Consider the following 21,423-nt stretch of genomic DNA (forward strand, 5'->3'; position numbering starts at 1 on the left):
GGCTATTATGAATAAAGCTACTGTGCACATTCTTATGTAACTCTTTCATGGACATATATTTTCATTTTCTTAAATAAATACCTAAGAGTACAATTGCTGAGTCAGAGGACGAGTATACATTTAACTTTATATAAGAAATTGTGCAACTTTTTCAAGAGTTTACATTTCTGCCAGTAGTGTTTGGGAATTCCAGTTGTTCCCACATTCTTCCCAACATTTGGTTTTCACTATCCTTATAATTGTAGACATTCTGGGGTTGTAGAGCAGTGTCTCATGGTTTTAATTTGCATTTCCTTTTTGTCCAGACTTTCTTTATGAAGTCTTTTGCCCATTTTAAAAATTGCATTGTGTTCCTTTCATTATTACATTATAGGGATTCTTTATATATACTGGATACAAGTTTTTTGTTAGAGATATATATGTCTTTTGAATATTTTCTCTTAGTCTGTAGCTTGCCTTTATTTTTCTTAACAGTATGTTTGTACTATCATTGGTTATTACTTTTGTCTTTAATATTTCTTTTCTCCTATGTAAGTTTAGTTTGCATATCTTTTTTAGCTTCTTAAGGTGGAGGCTTTTACTGATTTACATCTTTTTTTCTTTTCTAATGTAGGCATTTAAAGCTATAAATTTCCCTCTATGTACAAATTTTGATATGTTATATTTTCATTATCATTAATTTTCTAATTTCCCTTGTGTTTTCTTCTTTGACCTGTAGATTATTTAGAAGTGCATTGTATGGTTTCCAGATATTTGGGGGTTTTCTATTTATCTTTTGCTAACTGACTTCTATTTTAATTATATTGTGGTTTGGGAACATACCATCTTTGGTATATTTGATTGTCCTGTATTTCCATTTCCTAATAACAGCTATTCATTTTGGCTAGTTTGTGAAAACAATAGATATTGCTATACTAGTCAAGTAACATGAACTGGTAACTGAAAATATCAATTGTCTGGAGTACTAAGGGAATTGTGATTAGTCGAATTTTTTTGTTGTGTAGAAATTATTTTATTTCATACTTCAATATTGTTTTTATGTTTTTATCAAATATTCTTTGTTTATTTTTCCTGTTTTAGTAAGTAACGTAGAGTGAACATTATTAGTATCTGTTTGATTTAGGAATTTTGAGTACTTTGTGTGTCATTATCATCATCAGCCATAATTATTATATGTACGAAATGAACCCACCAGCCTTAGAGAATATCGTGGAAATAGTTTGATTTTTATAGTTTAATTCATGTTCATATATTTAACAGCTATTTCTGTTGATTATTATCTGGCAGACATTTCATGGGTACTAAGAACTCCAACAGGCATGATCTTAAATTTTGAGGTATTTCTTCCAAATCTTTTCAGTGACCATCAGGAGAATCAAAAAAGAGTCTTCTTCTTCTAAGAAGGCCATTATTGATTTTTGTCAACATGTACAGCGGTGAGGATTATATATCAATGAGATGTTTGGTTTGGGGTGTTTTTTTGTTTGTTTTTGATGCCTTCTATGGTGACTTTTGTGCACAAAACGATTATTCGGGGAATACTTTTTGAAAATAATACTAGTTCTTCCCTAAGTTCTCAAGGCAGTTTACAAATACAATTATGTCATGATTGCTTTTAAAGGGCTTAAAATATAATTAATCTTAAACATGCTGAGTTGCATTTATGCACTTAATATATCTTGATTTCTCTATAATTACCTCAATCATTTAACAGACTTCCACACATATTTTAGTAACTCTTAAATTTAATTAAACTTAAAGATACAGTGAGACTTGGTTTTCTTAAATATTCCTGTATTATTTAGAAGCTTACTTAAGATTATCTTAGCACTTACAACTAAAATAATCAGCCTAAATCAATCTCTTAATTAAACATTTTAAATTGAAGTCCAAGGGTAATCTGTTACTCAGTGTGGCAAATTATTTTAGACTATACCAAATAGGTACAGTTTATTTCTCAGTTTGAAATTAAAATGTCAGTGTCATTGATTTACTTTATTAAGCTTCAGGGGACTGAAAAGACTTAAAAATAAACAATTCTAAAAATAAATAAATAAATAAACAATTCTGTCATCCTAAGTGAGGAAAGGTGAAGATGAGTTTATATCCCAGTGCACAGAGGTTTCTTGATGACCAAATAAATGATCACAGAACTTGATTTTTTCCTATGTTATAGATAGATCTCCAAATGGGTGGCTCCCAGCTCACATCCCCTAGATTCCCATTACATGTTAAATAAATCTTTTGCCTGTTTATCTGTCTGCAGTCCCTCACTAAAACTTGTAATTTCTTCTTTCACTACTTTAGTTGGATCTTACTCTGTTGTTTTCAGCTCATCCTTTTTGGGTTCTGCATCTCTCTCAAGGACTTATTTGACCTTTGTGGTCACAGTCTGTTAATGACATGCTGTATAGTGTAGCAGCAGAGAAGTGGTGATTCTGTTAAAAGGACCGCTGGTTAAAAAATAATGTAAGAGCCTCGTCACTTAAAAATTTTTTTTAAAAATTAGCCAGGTGTGGTGGTGCCCACCTGTAATCCTAGCACTTTGGGAGTCCAAGGTGGGAGGATCACTTGAGGCTAGGAATTTGAGATCAGCCTGAGCAAGAACAAGACCTCATCTCTACAGAATATAGAAAAATTAGCCAGACGTGGTTTCATGTGCCTGTAATCCCAGCTATTTGGGAGGCTGAGGCAGGAGGATCCCTTGAGCCCAAGAGTTCATGGTTACAGTGAGCTATGATGACACCACTGCACTCTAGCCTGGGCAATAGAGCAAGACCCTGTCTCATAAATAAATAGAAAAAGATAAAAAGAATAAAAGTAAGTAAGTGAAATGGTGGGACTGGAACCCATAAGAGTGAGTAACACGCTACAACTAAAGAGAAACTTACTCTGTGTCCTAAGATAGACAGGGATACTTTTGTAATTCTCTGATTTTCAGATGCCCAGTGCTTACAGGAAATTATTATGTATGCATTGTTTGTGTCTACTGTAAATCTGAAATAAGATCTTTCTTTTCTGCTAAAAAAAAAAAAATTCTTCAGAGTAAGCATTTTTTAAAAGAGGATGTTTTTAAGAACTTTAAGTCTTTGGAAAAGTAAGAACGTGGTAAAGAAATGGGGATGGGAACCCACAAATACACGATTATCTAGTACTTTTTAATACTACTGAAAAATCCCAGGATCTTTTTTTTTTAAAGAATTACACTAAATCTCACCAAAGTCAAGTTTTGGGGTTTTGTTTGTCATTAAGCAGATAAACCATAGATATCTGTTTTCTGTATTATTCTTATAAGAAAACGATTTTATGTATAATATTTGTAATCAAAAAGTAACTCTTCTGAATAAGAAAATGTTAATCATCTAGGAATTTTGTTTAAGATTTAGTAAAATATTTGAGTAGTATCTCCAGAATCACTCCTTTAAGACTTGTGTGACAAACTGAGAAATATCTTCTGTACACAGTGGGTAGCCGGTAGGTTTTCTGCAGGGGGTTTCTACTGAGAGCTGACAGAGGGCATCTTGGCAAATGTTCAGAAACCTACATTAACTTGGTTGGGCCCTGCATGGAACCTCATGTTCAGCAGAATTCTTCTGACCTGCCTCTGCATGCCAAGCTAATCAGCAAATACCTAATGAGCCCACTCCGAAGAAATAGACCCTCTCCCAACCTACTTCATTTTCATATGTTCTCTGGGGTGGGGAGACAAGACTTCATGAGGACTGATGATGCTGCAAAGACCACAATAATGATAATTAACTTGCTGAATTTAGAAGATTATGCTGTTAATTAGTTGCAAAATAAAGATAAGTAATAGAGCAGCAGATGGTAGGATAACACCCAGGAGAAGGAGGGTTATTACTCTGATGAGCTTTTGTGGCACATATGAAATATGGATCTGACTTTTTCATAAATTGTTTCTAGAGAACATTATCTTTTTTCTTTAAACTATGATGGAGTAGTTTGTTCCTACCAAGTTCTGACAGATGTGATAAAATTTATTTTCAAGGGTGCAACATAGAACCTGAATAACAAATTATTTTTAGCAGAACACCTCTTAAAGTGAATGTGCCATATTGGTCAGCACAACAAAACTCTTCACCCTTTAATTAATTGACACAATCCATATATCTCTCTCCAGGAAAAAAAAGTTTTCAATATAGTAGTGAACTAAAATTGCTAAAATTTAAACATTAAGATACTAGTCTGCTTCTCAGAAATATAAGGTATTTTTGTTTTGTAAACAATGTATATACCTTTATGTTAAATTACAATTATGCCTATGTTTTATTGTACATGTTGAATATAGACTTTTTAAATCTTATTTAATTTCTGAGTGCTTCATCTTTATTTCTCAGAGTACCCAATCTTTATTTATGTATATTAAATTTCCTTACTAGGAGAAATTTTGATCTTAGTAATGGACTGACCAATGTCTGATGTTCAACTTGATTACTTAGAATATTTAATATTAGACCAGAGCTCTAGTTTGGCACAACTTTTGTTTAAAATATGTTCAGTGAACTGGGAGTCAACAGACAGAAATTCTGGTTTTATCTCAGCTATGATTTTGGGAAGTAACTTCACTCTTTGGGAGTTTATCTGTAAAATGACAATCACGCTAATGGACTTCCCTAATCTCTGCTAGCTCCAAAATTCTACTGTAAAATAAATGTCCCTTATATTTATATGTGTTTTCATTAATTTTTTTAAACTAAAATTTTTGGCCTTTTTACAATGCTTCTAACAAATACATGAGTGGATTGTAGGCATCCTTATATTAGTTGTAAAATGTATGTGAATGATGTGTAATAACTGCTTTTTTCACCTAATTCATTCTAATTTTTTTAAGCATACATGCATTTTTGTTGTAGTTTTAAAAAAATTAATGGGCAGTTCAGAACAGTGTTAATTAACCCTTAAAACCTTTTTCTTGCATTTTATACCCAGTGGCACACTTTCCAAGTCAGACCCATTGTAATCAATGTAACAGCATGAAGCAAACATTAGAGCTTCTTCACTGGATGAGTACTGTATACCCTAGGGCAGTCAAGGGAGGGTAATGAATGAATACTGATGCTGCTTTTAAGTGCTCTATAAGGTAGTAACTTGCCCTACTAAAGATTATTCAAGAGAGTGATGTTTATGTACTTCAGACTCCCCTATGTGCAGTTACTGTATTTCATTAATTCTAAGAGTTAAGCTCTTCACTATAAAACTTTAAATGCTCTTCAGTTCTATGATGTTTTCTACCTAAGGACTTAAAAGTGTTTTACCAACACATAATTTACTAAGCCTCACATTGCAACCTCTAGTTACATTTATATTCATTTTATATCCAAAAATGAAAGCCTCAACATAGTGCTATAGACTGGGTACTATTCATTGTATTTTGATATCTAATATTCTGTTTATAAAAGATAGAAATATGCAGACTGACCGCCTCCTCAGATTCTCTTCCTTTGTTCTGTTTATATATATGACTCACACTTTTCAACTCTTGTCTTTGTACTCTCAATTTTTATTGATCATTTTCTTAAAATGTTCCTATCCAATTCCAGTGAGCTACTGCTTTGGTGACTCATCTAATTTCGGTTTTAATCCATCCACTTCCATATTGTCCCATCAGTTATTAATGTCCTAATTTCCTGTGTCTTAGCTACGAATATAGTAGTTTCTGATTGTTAAAAAAGGAAGGAACTAGGAATCTTATGTGGATTCTGAAGGACTTGGTGTATAATGTAATCTGGAACATATTTTACATATAAAATGTGTCTAGGGCCAAACCAATGCTTAAGATGACCCCTAAGTACATTTTGAAAGTTCAAAAATGTAGGAACTCTCCTGATTGTTTGATGTTCCCCCACCCACATGCTAAGAAAATAGAGGCCTTAATAGCTATTCTTGAAGAAATAAAGAAGCTGACGTGAGAAACTTTTATGAGTCAGATAGATTTTTGCATGTTATATTTAATTTTTAACTCAACCCTGCAAGGAATTTACCATTATTCCCAGTTTAGTTTTCATTATTCCAAGTTTTACAGATAAGGAAACTGAGACTCTCAAAGATTAATGATTTGTTCAGAGTCTAACCCTAAAATGTCTTTTCAGCTGTATAAGACTTTATAATACATCACATGAACTAGTCAGTGAAGACACTAGGACTTTACATATGTGGTGCTTTTTATAAATTCACAGAGAGGTAGTCTGTCAGAAAAGAGGGAGAAAACATGCCAGATCCTGGGTGATATGATTGCCAGTTACAGTGTCAGGCCTGGTGTTCTCAATCTTTAGTGATTGGTTATGAATCATTAAGCCATATAGTCTCTGATTATCTTTCTTGATCTTTCCTAGTGTTTTCTGGTAGCATCAAGTATAATGTATGCAGCATGGTGCCAGGGAAAAATTGTGCACTTTGAAATTAATGAGATCTGTGTTCAAATACAGGATTTGAACTAGCTTAATGGCTGTGTGGCCTCGAGCAAATGATCTCTGGTTTCTTAATCTGTAAAGTGGGGATATTATCTAATTAAAACGCATTGAAAAACTACTGATATCAAAACAACATGGATGACTCTCAAGTGCATTATGCTAAGGAGAAGCCAGGTTCAAAAGGCTGTGTTTTCATTTATACGATACTCTGGAAAAGACAACACTCTTGAGATCAGAAAACAGATCAATGGTTTTCAATTAAAAGTATTTATTTTTTACTCTTTTCTTAAAATTGATTAGGAACAGCGAAGTATAGAATCTTCTAGTAGTACTGTACTAGGCAAAAAGATTCAGAGATGTTTTCCAAAGGTCAAATTGTTTGTCTTATTTATATTTATTTATAATGATCTTAGGAATACGATGAAATATAATAAATGAAAACTAGTTTTAAAGCCAAATGTGTTTGTATTTTTTAGCAAATATCTTTTTTGCTTAACTGAAGAGTATATTGAGAGTTGAATTCGGATGTAAAGCAGGTGATTTTTTTTTTAATGGTGTTTGCATTTCAGAGATTAAAAGCTGCTTTGACCCAGCAACATCCTCCAGTTACCAATGGTGATAGTGTCAAAGGTCATGGTAGTGGATTGGTTAGGACTCAGTCAGAGGAATCTCGACCACAGTCATCTCAACAGCCAGCCACATCTACTACAGAAACTCCGGTATGTGTGTTTTCATCATTCGGCACTCTGTCATTTTTATAAAGATAGTACAGATAGTCATGGTGGCACACACCTGTAGTCCCAGCTACTTGGGAGGCTGAGGCGGAAGGATCCCTTGAGCCCAGAAGTTCAAGTACAGTCTGGGCAACATAGTGAGACTTCATCTCTTAAAAAAAGACAAATACAGTGTAATTTGTGTGACTTCTTTATGTACTTTGAAAAAATTATGGTGGTCATATTATTCTAAAAGTGTATAAAAAGTCTTAGGAAAAGATATTTCAGTATACAAATATTGGTACAAAAATACTCAGGTTGCCTGTATAACCTGAGTGTTTATGTTGTAGAAAATTTTAACAGGTAAAGTTCTATAAATTTTATAAACAATAACAACTTTTTTGATATTGTTGAGAAATGCAGTATTCTTCAGAAATGTACATAAACCTTATGTTCTTTTTCAAGTAGCAAAACTGAGAGTTCTAAAGAGTCTTTTGAGATCTTTTTTTAAAAATTACCATTGATATTCCTGTTTCCTAAAATGCTGTATGTTCGGCCAGGCGAGGTGGCTCATGCCTGTAATCCTAGCACTCTGGGAGGCCGAGGCGGGTGGATCGCTCGAGGTCAGGAGTTCGAGACCAGCCTGAGCAAGAGTGAGACCTCGTCTCTACTAAAAATAGAAAGAAATGATTTGGACAGCTAAAAATATGTATAGAAAAAATCAGCCGGGCATGGTGGCTCATGCCTGTAGTCCCATCTACTCGGGAGGCTGAGGCAGAAGGATTGCTTAAACCCAGGAGTTTGATGTTGCTGTGAGCTAGGCTGACACCACGGCACTCTAGTCCGGGCAACAGAGTGAGACTCTGTCTCAAACAAACGAAAAAAAATGCTATATGTTCATGATTACAATACATATTATATTCTAGTATTATGGTGGCCTCTCTAGCCCAGTGTATAGGGCTGTTAATTACTGTTCCAAATGTCCCAAAGAGGAGCCATTTTTTCCTTTAATAATTCTTATTTCTGATTTTTATATTTGCTCACTCATTATAAAACATTACTGCTTTTATTAATTTATATAAGTAACCCTACCTGACTTTTAGGTAATCACGAGTCTTTTAGAGAAATGCATAGATATAGATTTACATATACAAATGTATGTATGTATTACATTACCAACATAACTCAAATGGCTTTTGAATTAAAACGTGTGAAACATCACCAAAGGAGTAGATACGCTTTATGGCAGCTATTTATACTAGAGGCCCTTTTCACGTATGTCTAGTCTGTGAGTGCTTATCAGATGATTGATATTTCTATGTCTACAGTGTATTTCTATAGTAAAGGATTATTATATTTCTGTTAAATGTTTCAGAACTCTATTTAGACCTTTTCTCTACTTGGAGAATATTAGCATTGGCATTAAAAAGCAAAAGTTTTCAGTCAAAGAAACACAGGTAAACAGCAAGTTTTAGATAGCCACCTAAGCATAGATATTTATATAAGTGTGTTCTGTCTTTATAAAACTTAAGATGAACTGGAATGTAGTTGTAGTTGTCATCCACTGAACAACTTAGAGGCCAAGAGAGAATGAGAGAGAGTATGTGTTTGTGTGTGTCTGTGTGTCTGTGTGTGTTTGTTATAATTCAGGGGTTAAAAAGCTGTGATTTACAAGCCAAATGTAGCACTTGGCTTTTTATGTGGGATGTGTAAGCCAAGTATGGTTTTTACATTTTTAAAGTTATTTTTTTTAAAGAAATGGATATAATTTATTTTCATTAAGCGTTTATTTTCTTAACACTAAGTATAGTTTACCTACATCTAATTTTTATTTACGTTATATTTTATTGTATTAGATGGAACCCTACATAAAGGCAGAACTTTATCTGTTTGTTCACTGCTATATCTCTAGTTTCTAGAATAGTTCCTATAAATATTTTCTGAATGAAATGGAATGAATGAATCAATGGAAAAGGGGAGAGAAGGAGCAGTATAGGAGTCTAAGCAGCCGCAAATCCTTGTTAGGCATAAAAATATACAAATATAACTCTGTAATAGTTTCTGCTATTCTACTAGTATTTGAGATTAATCTTTGCTATAATGAGTTAAATAAATTAAAAACAAAAAACAAAAACTGTTCTCTTTTATTTAGCCAAATGAGTAAAAGAAAAAACCTGCTGTTCTCAATAAGAAAGATAAGAGGATGAAGAAAAAATATTTCAAGATTGCAATTCTTGAAGCCAGCCATAGAAATATTTTTCTAAAAGATTAAGTTGCAATGATGTAGGTAAAAAAAAAATTCAGTTTAATGCTTGATCTTTACTACAATTAAAGTACTTTATAAATGAAATAACTTAATTTTTAATGCTAGTTATTTGGACCAAGGAATTAAATGATAGCTTTGTATTTGTTTGTAGAGTGAGAAATTTTGTTGGTTTACCTGCAGAACTTACCTTGAGCCTTGTATGTAAGATTTTTGCTTATTACATAGATTAGACAAAAACAAATTTTATTTGTTCACACCATTTCAAAATATAATCAATTACAGGCAAAGATTGTTTTCAGACTTCTTTGGATCATGTGCCTATAGCCACAAAGTGTTCTTGCCTCCATACCATTTCCAAGAATTCATTTTCTGTCTCGCATATTCAAGTGTTCTGTGGCACAGTTTGGGGGTATGTAGAAGTTGGAGGTACCTATTGTTGTATAGTCCTAGACACTAGACAATATGACTAATGACTGCAGATTTCTGTCTCTGGCTGTTCTGAGATAACCAAGCTGATCCACTGGGGGACAGGAGGACCAATTAAAATGAAAATCAAGGCTTCTGTGATATTTTACCTACGAGGAAAATGAGCATTAATAATTATGAAAACCTGACCCTTAGAAAAATACTGACCCTAAATTTCAAAAACTGAAGAAAAACTGCGTACACCAAAGTATATACATACTTTCACTCTTTAATTTTAGAGAAACCAATTTTTAAAGAAAATTGATAAAACGGAGTGAAATAATGTCTTTGCAGCAACTTGGACGGAACTAGAGATCATTATCCTAAGTGAAATATCTTAGGAATGAAAAAACAAATGCCACATGTTCTCGCTGTAAGTGGGAGCTAAACAAGTGGTCATAAAGTGGTGTGATGGACATTGAAAACTAAGGAGGGGGGAAGATACGAGGGGATTGAGGGATAAAAATATACCTATTGGATATAATGTACACTATTCTGGTGACTTTTAGGTACTCTAAAAGTCCTGACTTCTGCATTGTACAGTTATACAATTAACAAAAAACACTTGTACCCCCTAAATCTATTGAAATTAAAAAAAAAAAGAAAATTGACAGATTTAATGTAAGATATATTTAACTTTAAAATAGCATAGAAAACATGGTTTCCTATCATGAATTTCAGTAGGAAGCTATTAAACTTTTTAATTTAGTAACTTATAATCAGTAGTTTTCAAAGGATTGAATAATTGAGTAAAGTCTTTTTTAAAAGTACACTTGTACTTTGGGAGATTGAGGCAGGAGGATTGCTTGAGGCCAGGAGTTCGAGACCAGCCTGGCTAGACAGCAAAACCCCATCTCTACAAAAACTTTTAAAAATATCCAGGTGTGTGGTAGCATGCATCTGTAGTCCTAGCTTCTTGAGAGGCTGAGGCAGGAGGATCACTTGAGCCCAGGAGTTGGAGGCTGCAGTGAGCTATGATCATGCCACTGTACTCCAGCCTGGGTGACAGAGTGAGTCCCTGTCTCTTTTTAAAAAAAAAAAAAAGAGTGCCCTTGGAAAAATAATAGATCTATGCATGATTATTTGTATTGTACTTTTAGTTTTTTCATGTTATTTCTACATAAATGAAAATACTATACATGCTTTATAAAGAATACCATTTACTATAACATTGCATTAGTGAGAATTTTGTTATAGCATAGCTCGTTTATTTCAAGGAAGAAGTTAAACCACAGAATGATTTTCATGTTCCCTCAAAATACTGATATATTCAACAAGACTTAGAAAATAAAGTTAATAGCTTTCCTCCTTTGACATTCTTAACTGCCTTATGTTAATTCACTCACTAGAAACAAATATAACAAGCTTCCACCTGTGTTTATTATAGGCTTCTCCAGCTCACACAACTCCCCAGACCCAAAATACAAGTGGTCGTCGAAGAAGAGCAGCTAATGAAGATCCTGATGAAAAAAGGAGAAAGTTTTTAGAGCGAAATAGAGCAGCAGCTTCAAGATGCCGACAAAAAAGGAAAGTGTGGGTTCAGTCTTTAGAGAAAAAAGCAGAAGACTTGAGTTCATTAAATGGTCAACTGCAGGTATGGTGCATATATGTGAATTTTGTTTTATTTCTTTTTAATAATTGTGAACATAGCTTTTTCCTATTTTCCTAGTTGGCCATCCAGACATTTTAGGACATAATATTGGGTGTGTATAGAATCATAGTTTTGTAAATCTGTTTGAATGCTAAGATGAAGTAATATAAAACCTTTCAACACTGAATCAGTGAAGAATTTTAAAGTATAAATGTTTACTTGTGTAGTCCAAAGTGCCTAAACTATCTGGCTTGAACTTTATAAAGTTATGATATAAAGTCCAAACAAGGAATTTGAAAATTTAAAAATATCACATGGTATTTCACTCTTATTGTCTATTTTTTGGTTTATATCACAACTATAAAGTTGCTTCAGTAGCAGTTTTTATTTTTAAATTCTTTCATTTGAATTATAAATTTTATTTTGTTTTATTTAATGTGAATATAGTGCTTGTGAAAGGTGCCAGATTGACAGCTTTGGAAACTAAAAGACACTAATTGTCCACAGAACAGGTACAGTGTGGCCAGTGGCAGTACAAATCATTTCATGTTGTCCTGCCAATGTGCCTCACATACATTTCTTAGAACTTTATGGAGTATAAAGGTTCTAAGGCCCCTTCCCAGTTCAGTCTTTGTAAGATTTCCAATGACAGTATCAGGAAGCACTAAACCCATTTCCTTTCTGTTTTTTTCTTCCTTCCTTTTGTTTTTGTTATTTTTGTTTTTTAACATTGTAAATATTCTCCAGTAAAATCTTTTAAATGCAAATTAATGAACATCAACAAGAAAATTTATGTTAACAAATTGCAGTTGTTACTAGCCTAGCTCAATCTTCTGAATTACCCTTTTCAAGTTAAAAATGAATCTTTCTGTATAATCATAATTGATGGTAAGAGACCTGTTCTCTCCTTAAAGCTACCAGTAAAAATGTGACCAGTATAATTGTTTAAATGCTTAAGAGAAAGTTTTTAGCATTAGGCAAGGCATTCAACCAAATGTAAATTTTATAACTTAAAATTTTTCATATGCAAGGCAGACATTTTTTAAAAGTCTTCATTGCGCTTTGAATATTGACATAGTAGAACAAATGGATTGCCTTGCAAAACTTATTTTTAACCATTTTACTTTAATAATTTAGAAAAAACTTAAGCATGGCTTACCATATCACATAGACTTCAAATATGTACTTATATACTAGGTTTATCAAGAAACTATATTATCGTTATCATCTGATGAATAAATGCTTATTGAAGACCTAGTTTCACAAGTTTTTAGAAAAAAAATTTAAATGAAATGAAATAGATTTATGTATATACTATAAAAACAGCTATTCTTTCCTAAATCTGTTAGAATATTAACTATTATTTAAATTTTCAAATTGTATTAATGAAGTGATTTAGATACATCTATTTTTTTCTTTTCTATTCTTAACTAACAAAATCTTCAGAATGATTTGACTATTTTATGCTTATAGGACATAAAATATAATCTCTATTAGCTTCAGTTATCTGTAGAATAAATATAATATCTGCTGGTCCTACTTCTCGGGGTTGTGTAAATCAGTCAAATTAAAGTGAATGCAGGTGTTTCTTCGTACAGAAAATTTTATTAGGAAGACAAATTTATCAATATTTTCCTTTGTAATTTGGCTTTATTGTATCTTGTTTAAGAAATAAAAATGTTTGAAAACTATAGTGTTATATAAATAGGTGGCATTATATATAGGGATCTTAGGTTGGGCCAGTTTTCTGCTTTGACCCAAGTTATAGCACTGTTAACAGCTTTTATTGAGATATTGCTGTGTCATCAATTATACTGCAACACTCGTCACCACTATTAGTAGCACCACCTTATTATTTCAGAAAACCTTGGAAAATCCAGTATTCAAAATAAATATAATCTTCATTTATCTCATTTTTTTTAACCCCACAAACTATGACAAAAATATCATTATTATAATGATATGCTATAGCATACTGAAATTAAAACAAGATTTATTATCTAGGTAGAAGTTAGCTGGCACATTTTTTGAAGCATGAGACTTTTAAATGGAAGTCAAATTCAGGAAATCACTAATTAAGCACTACAATTGATCAGGAATTTCATTATTACTTCAAATTACAAACATAACAAGTAAGATCACTATTTTTAATCATTAAAAACTGAGTGATTATTGATGGTGAACATTTTTTCATGTGTCTTGGCCATTTGTATCTCTTCTTTTGAAAAATGTTCATGTCTTTTGCCTACTTTTTAATAGGGTTATTTGGGTTTTTTCTTGCTGATTTGAGTCCCTTGTAGATTGTGGATATTACTCCTTTGAGGGATGAAAAATTACCTATTGAGTACAATGTACACTATTTGGGTGACAAATACACTAAAAGCCCAGATTTTACCACTATACAATTCATCCACGTAACAAAAAAAAGCACTATGCCACCTAAATCTTTTGAAATTTTCTTAAAAACCAAGTGATCATCTTAGTTTTAGAAATGCATTCCAAAATACGAGGGGGTGAAATGATGTATTATCAGGGATTTGATTTAAAATGCTTCTCCAGAAAAGAAAAGCAATTAGGTCCATCTGTATATATTAACCTAAGGAAATACCCATAATATATTTTAATGGGCAAAATGAAAGTTGCTGGAAACAAACAGCTCAAATGTCCATCAAGGATGAATGGATAAACACATTGTGGTATATACATACAATGTGTTATTATTCAGACATAAAAAGAATGAAGTATATGCTACAATGTGGATGAAGCTTGAAACATGCTAAGTGAAAGAAACCAGAACAAAGCATAGGATATTTATTACATGATTCCATTTATGCAAAATATCTAGACTAGATAAATCCATAGAGACAGAATGCATATTGGTGGGGAGAAGGAGAGAGTAGGAAAAAAACTACTTAATGGGTAAGGGAGTTTACTTTGGAGTGATAGAAATGTTTTGTAACTAGAAACAGGGTGGGAGGTGCACAGTATTGTAAAATGTACTAAATGCTACTTTAAAATGGTTACCTTTATGTTATGTGAATTTTGCCTCAGTAAATTACTCAAAATCAGTTACACAGTAAAAGGTATAACAATCGTTTTTTATTAATAAAAGGTTTACACTTAGATGAATAAATGTGTAAGTATGGGAATTGGTATAAAAATGACTCCCTCGGTATAGGTAAAATTTTAGGAATGACATATTACCAAGATGTAAACAACAGTGAGGAGAAGATAGAGAAGCGTGGATGGTTTGGGTAGAAAGGGTACTTCCGTTATGACTTTCTGTTATTGTTTCAAGTCAATACATGATTTTTACTCTTTGTTGTTCCCTACTTACTTGTCAAATAAAATAAGAACAGTTTTTATAAAGTGACAGATTTCAGTTTTCAGAGTATAAATAGTTAACATGCTTATAGTAGATTCAGGGAGAAAAAATTTCTTTCAGTCTGCCAACAGCAAAACCGTTAACTGTGAAGAACAGAATGACTTGTAAAGAAAATTGAACGTCAAAGAAATAATTAAACTCTACTTTATGTGAAAACATTCATCAATTCTTACATTTCCTTAATAATCCTTCCTGTGACGTATATACAGGCTTCGTTGATCAATGTAGTGGGCAGTAATGACCCATAGTTACTTACGTATTATGTTAATATATAATAAAAAGGTTTAACAAGTATTGAAGTATGATTGTTCATATTTTTACTGAATACGTATTAGGCTTTAAAGAAAACATTATTCAACCTTTTTGCCCCATTTACTGAATTTACTCATGTTTTAGCTTTCCAAAATCATTACTAAAAGAACAATTTCATCAAATTATATTAGAGACATTTGACATAATCTAGACCAAGAGTTGAATGCCGTTGGTTATAAATTGCAGTTTTTAAAGTAATACATGTTTTGTTAATTTTGTTATCTTTAACTTGAAATGGTTTTAATCTGTTTATGGCTTTGTCTTTCTGTTATACTCATTATGGAAGTTTTCAGTTTAGAATTTTAGCGTGTTTTCTTTATGAACAAAAAGGCAGACTCTTCTCTTTACTAACAGTAGTAGCTCCTTAACAATTACTCTGTGGGTAAAACTTCAAAATTGTTTTGTTGTGAATTTTGCTTTTATAACTTAGATATTACAAAATATGTGTGAGTAAAAGCTCCATAAATTCATAAAGCATATTTTTATAGTTAGGATATGTGAAGATTTTTCACTCATAAGTTAATGATGTGGAAAAGGTTTTGTTTATTGGTCCTTTGACTTTTGGGAGTGGGATTAAATCTTTTATTACCGTACTTAAACAATATGCTATTTCAGTATTTATCACTTGAAATCGGAAAGAATAGCAACAATTGGAAGATGCCATACAATAATACCTGTTTGTTTTAATTCCTGAAAAAGATACTATTCTGTGATCTGTCCTCCCTTTTTTCCCCTGAGTTTTTAACTATAGATCTAGTATCTATTTTTACTAGCCTTTTCTGAAGTTCTTTTTGAGCCTTCTCCATCGGTCAAACTGATAGAATAAGAGATATTAAGAAGATCAAATGAGACAGGATATAGAAAAGTATGTTGTTACCATACGGTGCAAATGCTAGTTATTTATCATTCATTCTGTCATTATGTATCTATTGTGTGCAAGGCAGGTTATTAGACACAGGGGTAACAGTGAAAAAAGCCATTGTCTTTGCACTTATAGTATCTGTGTGTATAGCAGAGGAGACAGATATGTAACAAGTAATTAACGTGTGAGAGAAGGGTAAGAATCATTCCCATGTATTTTGCAATGTGTTTCTGAAATATTTTATAGTTCTAGGGAGAATGCTGTCATCTTTTTTTATATTGTTATAGATATAAATTAAATAACTAATTTGTTCTTAAGTAAGAAGGTTTTGTATATGCAATAACCCTTGGAACTGTGTGCTGGGAATCTTGATACTTAATCATTGACTTGTGTGAAAACCAAACAAAAAAAAAATATATATATATATATATATATATCTATAGTAATGAGAAATTCCCCAAAAGAAGAAACTGTCAAATATTCTTTAATGTGGGGGGTAATGACTGAACTAGAAAGTCAAAGATCATAAATTTATGTAATACCTAGTCATCAATTCATGGCCAGATACCAATAAAAAGTTTTGATTGATTAATCAATTGGCTATCCTGTCATAATTTCATAAGGCTAATGATGAGTAGCCACATTTATTAGAGTGGAGCAGTGATACAAATAATGCCAAAATAATTTACATTGGATTTCAGGCCAGAATAATAATTTGTTTTAGCATTTATTCCATCTTCCCAAATATGTTTTACTTTGACAGAATAATAATTGCTCACATTTGAATGGGACTTTTATATTTTCAAAATGCTTCAACATTCCTTATTTCATTTCATCTTCAAAATGATCCAGGAAGATAATTAACATATCCTACAAGTATACTAACAGATAAGGACTTTGAAAGTTAAATCCAATTAAAATCTAGTCTAAAATAATCCACAGGGTAGATAGTAGAGGTGTACATTTTTTTTTCATTTAATGTTAAATCTGTTTATGGCTTAACATCCCCCTCAGATTTACTTTGGCTTAAGCAAACCAGTGGTGGGGGGAGGGGAGTGCGGGTAAATTATCCTGGTTTTTTGTTTTACATTTTTTTAATTTTTTATTTTTTTAATTTTTTATTATTTTTTTAAGAAACAGGGTCTCGCTGTGTACCCCAGGCTGGAGTGCAGTAGCTATTCACAGGCATGGTCACAGCACATTGCAGCCTTGAACTCCTGGGCTCAAGGCATACTCCTGCTTCAGTCTACCAAGTAACTGGAATTACAGGTGTGCATGTGCCATTGCACCTGGCTCACTTATTTTTTTACATTTTTTACAGTCTCTGTGTAGAATCCTTACGAGTCTTCACGTTATATTTATGTAGCAGCCCTTTACCTATCTATCTATTTTCAGATCTTTCTTCATAGAAAAATTTCAGAATTAAAATCATGATTTATGCAACCATTTTATCTAAATGTTATAGTTGTGCCTGTATTTTTAAGAATAAAATATTTATACATATATGTATAAAAATAAAATTCTTGAATGCTTGGATTAATTTGTTGAATTTTACTGTTTATCATAAACGATTTAGAAACCACCCAGCTTCAGCCTCTTCTGCCTAATTTAGTTATATGATCTTTTCTTGCATGAGCCTCCTATTTTCAGCCTCTGTTTGACTTGGTCTTGACCACTAGCATATGCTTACACTTAGGGCTGTACAGCTCAACTACTACATTCACTTCCTTCAAGGCTTGGCCCACTGTCATGCCTAACCTCTACTCCAGCTGTGTTTGCTTTACAGTATTTCTCTCAGTCCCAATTCCTTGCCCAGCACTATGTCTCATTTGCTGCTTTCAGTCTAGTGCTGATACCAGCTTTTAAAGAAATCAAATATTAGGATGAAATAATAATACAAACTGTATCTAATTGTAACCTCTTGTCTAAAGTCACTTTTGAGCTTCAGGGTCATTATTAGGACATCTGTTATCATTGTAAAACATTTTAGATCAGGAAGATGTAAAAGATTGGACTGAATTTGTATTCAGCATGCTTTGAAATTATTGTTTTGTTTTTCTTATTTCTGTCATTTAAAAGGTGCAGGGGGAGAATGGTTATTTGAATTTTAGCTAAATATAATTTACAGTGTGCTCATCTGTTGTATCTGTTAGGTATATGAAAATTTATGTATAAAAATATACAAGTTTTATTTTTAATTTCCTCTTCTCTTTTTGGTCTTTTCCATTGTTTGCTCCAAGCATAACTCCAATTAAAATTCAGTTAGCACAAGTGTAAGTTGTAATAAGAATCAAGTGCCTTACCTCTTGAGTCCTTAATGTTCATTACCCATTGTTAGCTAGTGGCATCTTCACATTTGTTTATTTGTTAATGGACCAGGTAGTCTAATTAGATCAACAGCCATACTACCACCAACTGTTAAGTTTGAAATATAGAAATTGATGTCCCATTCATCACTTTCAAACCTGTCTATTTAAAGAAAGAATGTATATGTATATATTTAATTTTATTTGAGTGCATGGGAATATTATTTTAATTTTTAATTCTCAAGTATTTAAACCGACTGTTTTATATTGGTTAGATAACTCAAAACTGCTTTCAGTAATTTTATCACATACAGCATTTTGTTTCATAACATGGTTTATGATGAATGCATAGAGTATTTAAGGGTATTTGTAAATTTTTTAAATTGTGTAATTTGGGTGATGCTGTAAAATATGCCAATTTTCTTTTCAGAACTGAGAAAATTAACAATGTAGCTACGTTGGTTAGGTGGTTGTTATAAATAGTGAAGTTAGGACCTCTGACCTGTTTTATATTATTTAAGCCAGCAGTCCCCAACTTTTTTGGCACCAGGGACCTGTTTCATGGAAGACAATTTTTCCACCAATGGGCTTGGCTGGTGAGGGGGAGTGCGGCGGAGTCTGGCCATGATGCAAGGGACACGAGAAGGGAATGGTTGTAAATAAATACACCACACCACATGCTCACCTCCTGCCCCCAGGGTTCCTGAGTTTCATGGAAGACAAGTTTTCTTGGGGGGTGGGCCGGATGGCGGTGCTCAGATGGTGACGTGAGGCCCAGTTCCTAGTAACCTATGGACCGGAGGTTGGGGGCTGCAGATTTAAGCTATTTCTTTTCACCTTCTTTGGTTTTTTTACTGCCTAGACATAGAATTACATGGTCTTCTCTAAAATATAACTATCTACTCAGTCCATGCCAGGCAATGTGCTATGTATGCTCTGGGGGTACAAAGAAAAAGATAGTATCTGACCTCAAGAAATTCCCAGTCTGATAGAGGTAGCAAGCAAGTACACCAAAAGTTACGATCCAGTGTGATAAGTACTATGGAAAATATCTATATCTAATACACACAAAAGTATATGGCTCTACGAGCATACAAATGGACTCCTGACTTCTTTTCCTGTGCAGTTTATACTGTACTGAGTTGACTCTTAAAGATGAGTGAAATAATTAGCAAGGCAAAGAAGAGAGGAAATGTGCTCTAGATAGAGACAACAGTATACATTGAGCCACTTAAAATTGCTATTTTTGTAGGTTAAGACAATTAAATATTGGCTGTTTTATATGGTTCAAACTAATGTGAAGGCAGCAAAGGTGTGCCAGGCTTAGGGCAGTACTACTGTTTTGGTATGGTTAAAGGATAGAGTATATTGGAAGAGCAGTCAGAGTTTGAATGTCAGTATGGTCATGACTGCCAGATTATAAAAGATTCTAAATTCTTGGCTAAAAATAAATACCCAGCCCCATTTCATATTACAGAAATTAGTGAGAGAAACTTGCAGATATCAGTCTCAAAGTCAAACTGACAAGGTGGAGGGAGAGGACTTGGATAATATATATTAGATTATTCATAACATGGTTTCTCATCAATAGTGTCATTAATAATGAGCTGTAATTAGTGGTATTGACACTAGCGGTTGCTGTATTCTCTAGAAACAAGTTTTCTAAATAACAGCTTATTTAAAGCAAACTTTAAATAACTTTTAAAGCAAACTTTGTATTTTATCTTTTGTACTTTGCAGCCAGTCTTATCTGAAATACACTATTCTTTTTGGTTTTTTTGTTTTGTTTTTGTTTTGGGTTTTGAGACAAGGTCTTGCTCTGTCACCCCAGCTAGACTGCAGTGGCGTGATCAAAGCTCACTGTAACCTTAAACTCCTGGGCTCAAGCAATCCTCCTGCCTCAGCCTGTAGTATTTTTTGTGGCGATGAGGTCTCGCTCTTGCTCAGGTTGGTCTCGAACTCCTGACATCAAATGATCCTCCCACCTCAGCCTCCCAGAGCGCTAGGATTACAGGCGTGAGCCACCACTCAAATACAATATTCTAACAATAATTTAAGCCTTTTTTATTAAGCGTTTATTATGAGCATCAATTTTTGTTCTGTACTTAAATACAAAATGTTGTGATTCATTGTTATTGGGATGTGAGGAATTATTTGACCCAATAGACATGCCCTTAGATTACTTAATTTTTATGTTTCTGTCATTTATTGCTTAAAGAGGCCTAATGAGCCTAATCTGCAAAATTATTTTGTGTTCAGTTTTCTGGTTAAGAGATGGAGTGGAAAATGGCATGACTGAGCTTTTACCTACACCTGTTTGCTATATTTTCGCATTTACTTTTGGGTTCATGAATGGAATCTGAATGGTTAAAGTTGTTAATGTAGGTTCAAGTAAGTAGACGTGTTTATAAGTTAAGAATTTTTTTATGTTACCAATGTATTAAATTCATATTATTTCTAATTCTTAAGTATTGGTAACGATCTCTAATATATATGTTTTTAATATTTGAGGGTAACACAAAGAAATTAATTGGACTCCTTCAATTTGGAATTTTTACATAGAATTTACCAGATTAATGTATCCCAAACAAAAGCTGAAGCATGTGTTCTGCTATAAGCAGTAGGACAAATCACCATTGACTTACCAGATTTAAATTTAGATGTGTACAAATTGCCTGGGTCAAAGGCAACAAAGCCATTTAAATATTACATCTAGTTTCATTGGTTTCAGTGTCCAACATAGTGCCTTGCAATTAATTTTAGGTATCCATGATTCCTTGGTTGTGGTTTCCCCTGTGGAGCTTTTTCTAGTTTCTAGGAAACTAAAAACATGCTTAATTGAATTCCCAGAATGGATTTTTCATTTTCAAGAGCATGGAGTCAGTGAAAATTCATCCTGACTCCCTTGATGTTTCTAGTTTTTCAAATAATCAAAAGAGCATGTAGGCCAGGTGCAGTGGATCACTCCTGTAATCCTAGCACTTTGGGAGGCCAAAGCCAGGAATTTGAGACCAGCCTGAGCAAGAGTAAAACCCCATCTCTACAAAAGACTAGAAAATTAGCCAGGTATGGTGGCACTCGCCTGTAGTCCC

General features: G+C 33.0%; 1 protein-coding gene across 5 annotated transcripts in view; it reads left to right on the forward strand.

Annotated features, from left to right (window-relative positions):
• The window catches only part of ATF2 (activating transcription factor 2), an 85,147-nt gene that overhangs the window by 55,940 nt on the left and 7,784 nt on the right, over window positions 1–21,423 (forward strand). For all 5 annotated transcript variants that reach the window (XM_045558929.1, XM_045558930.1, XM_045558927.1 and 2 more), the window contains 2 exons: window positions 7,001–7,150; window positions 11,263–11,469. In XM_045558929.1, coding sequence (XP_045414885.1) covers window positions 7,001–7,150; window positions 11,263–11,469 — 357 coding nt within the window. The remainder of the gene's footprint in view (window positions 1–7,000; window positions 7,151–11,262; window positions 11,470–21,423) is intronic.

Source organism: Lemur catta, chromosome 8, assembly GCF_020740605.2.
Source record: "Lemur catta isolate mLemCat1 chromosome 8, mLemCat1.pri, whole genome shotgun sequence".
NCBI lineage: Eukaryota > Metazoa > Chordata > Mammalia > Primates > Lemuridae > Lemur > Lemur catta.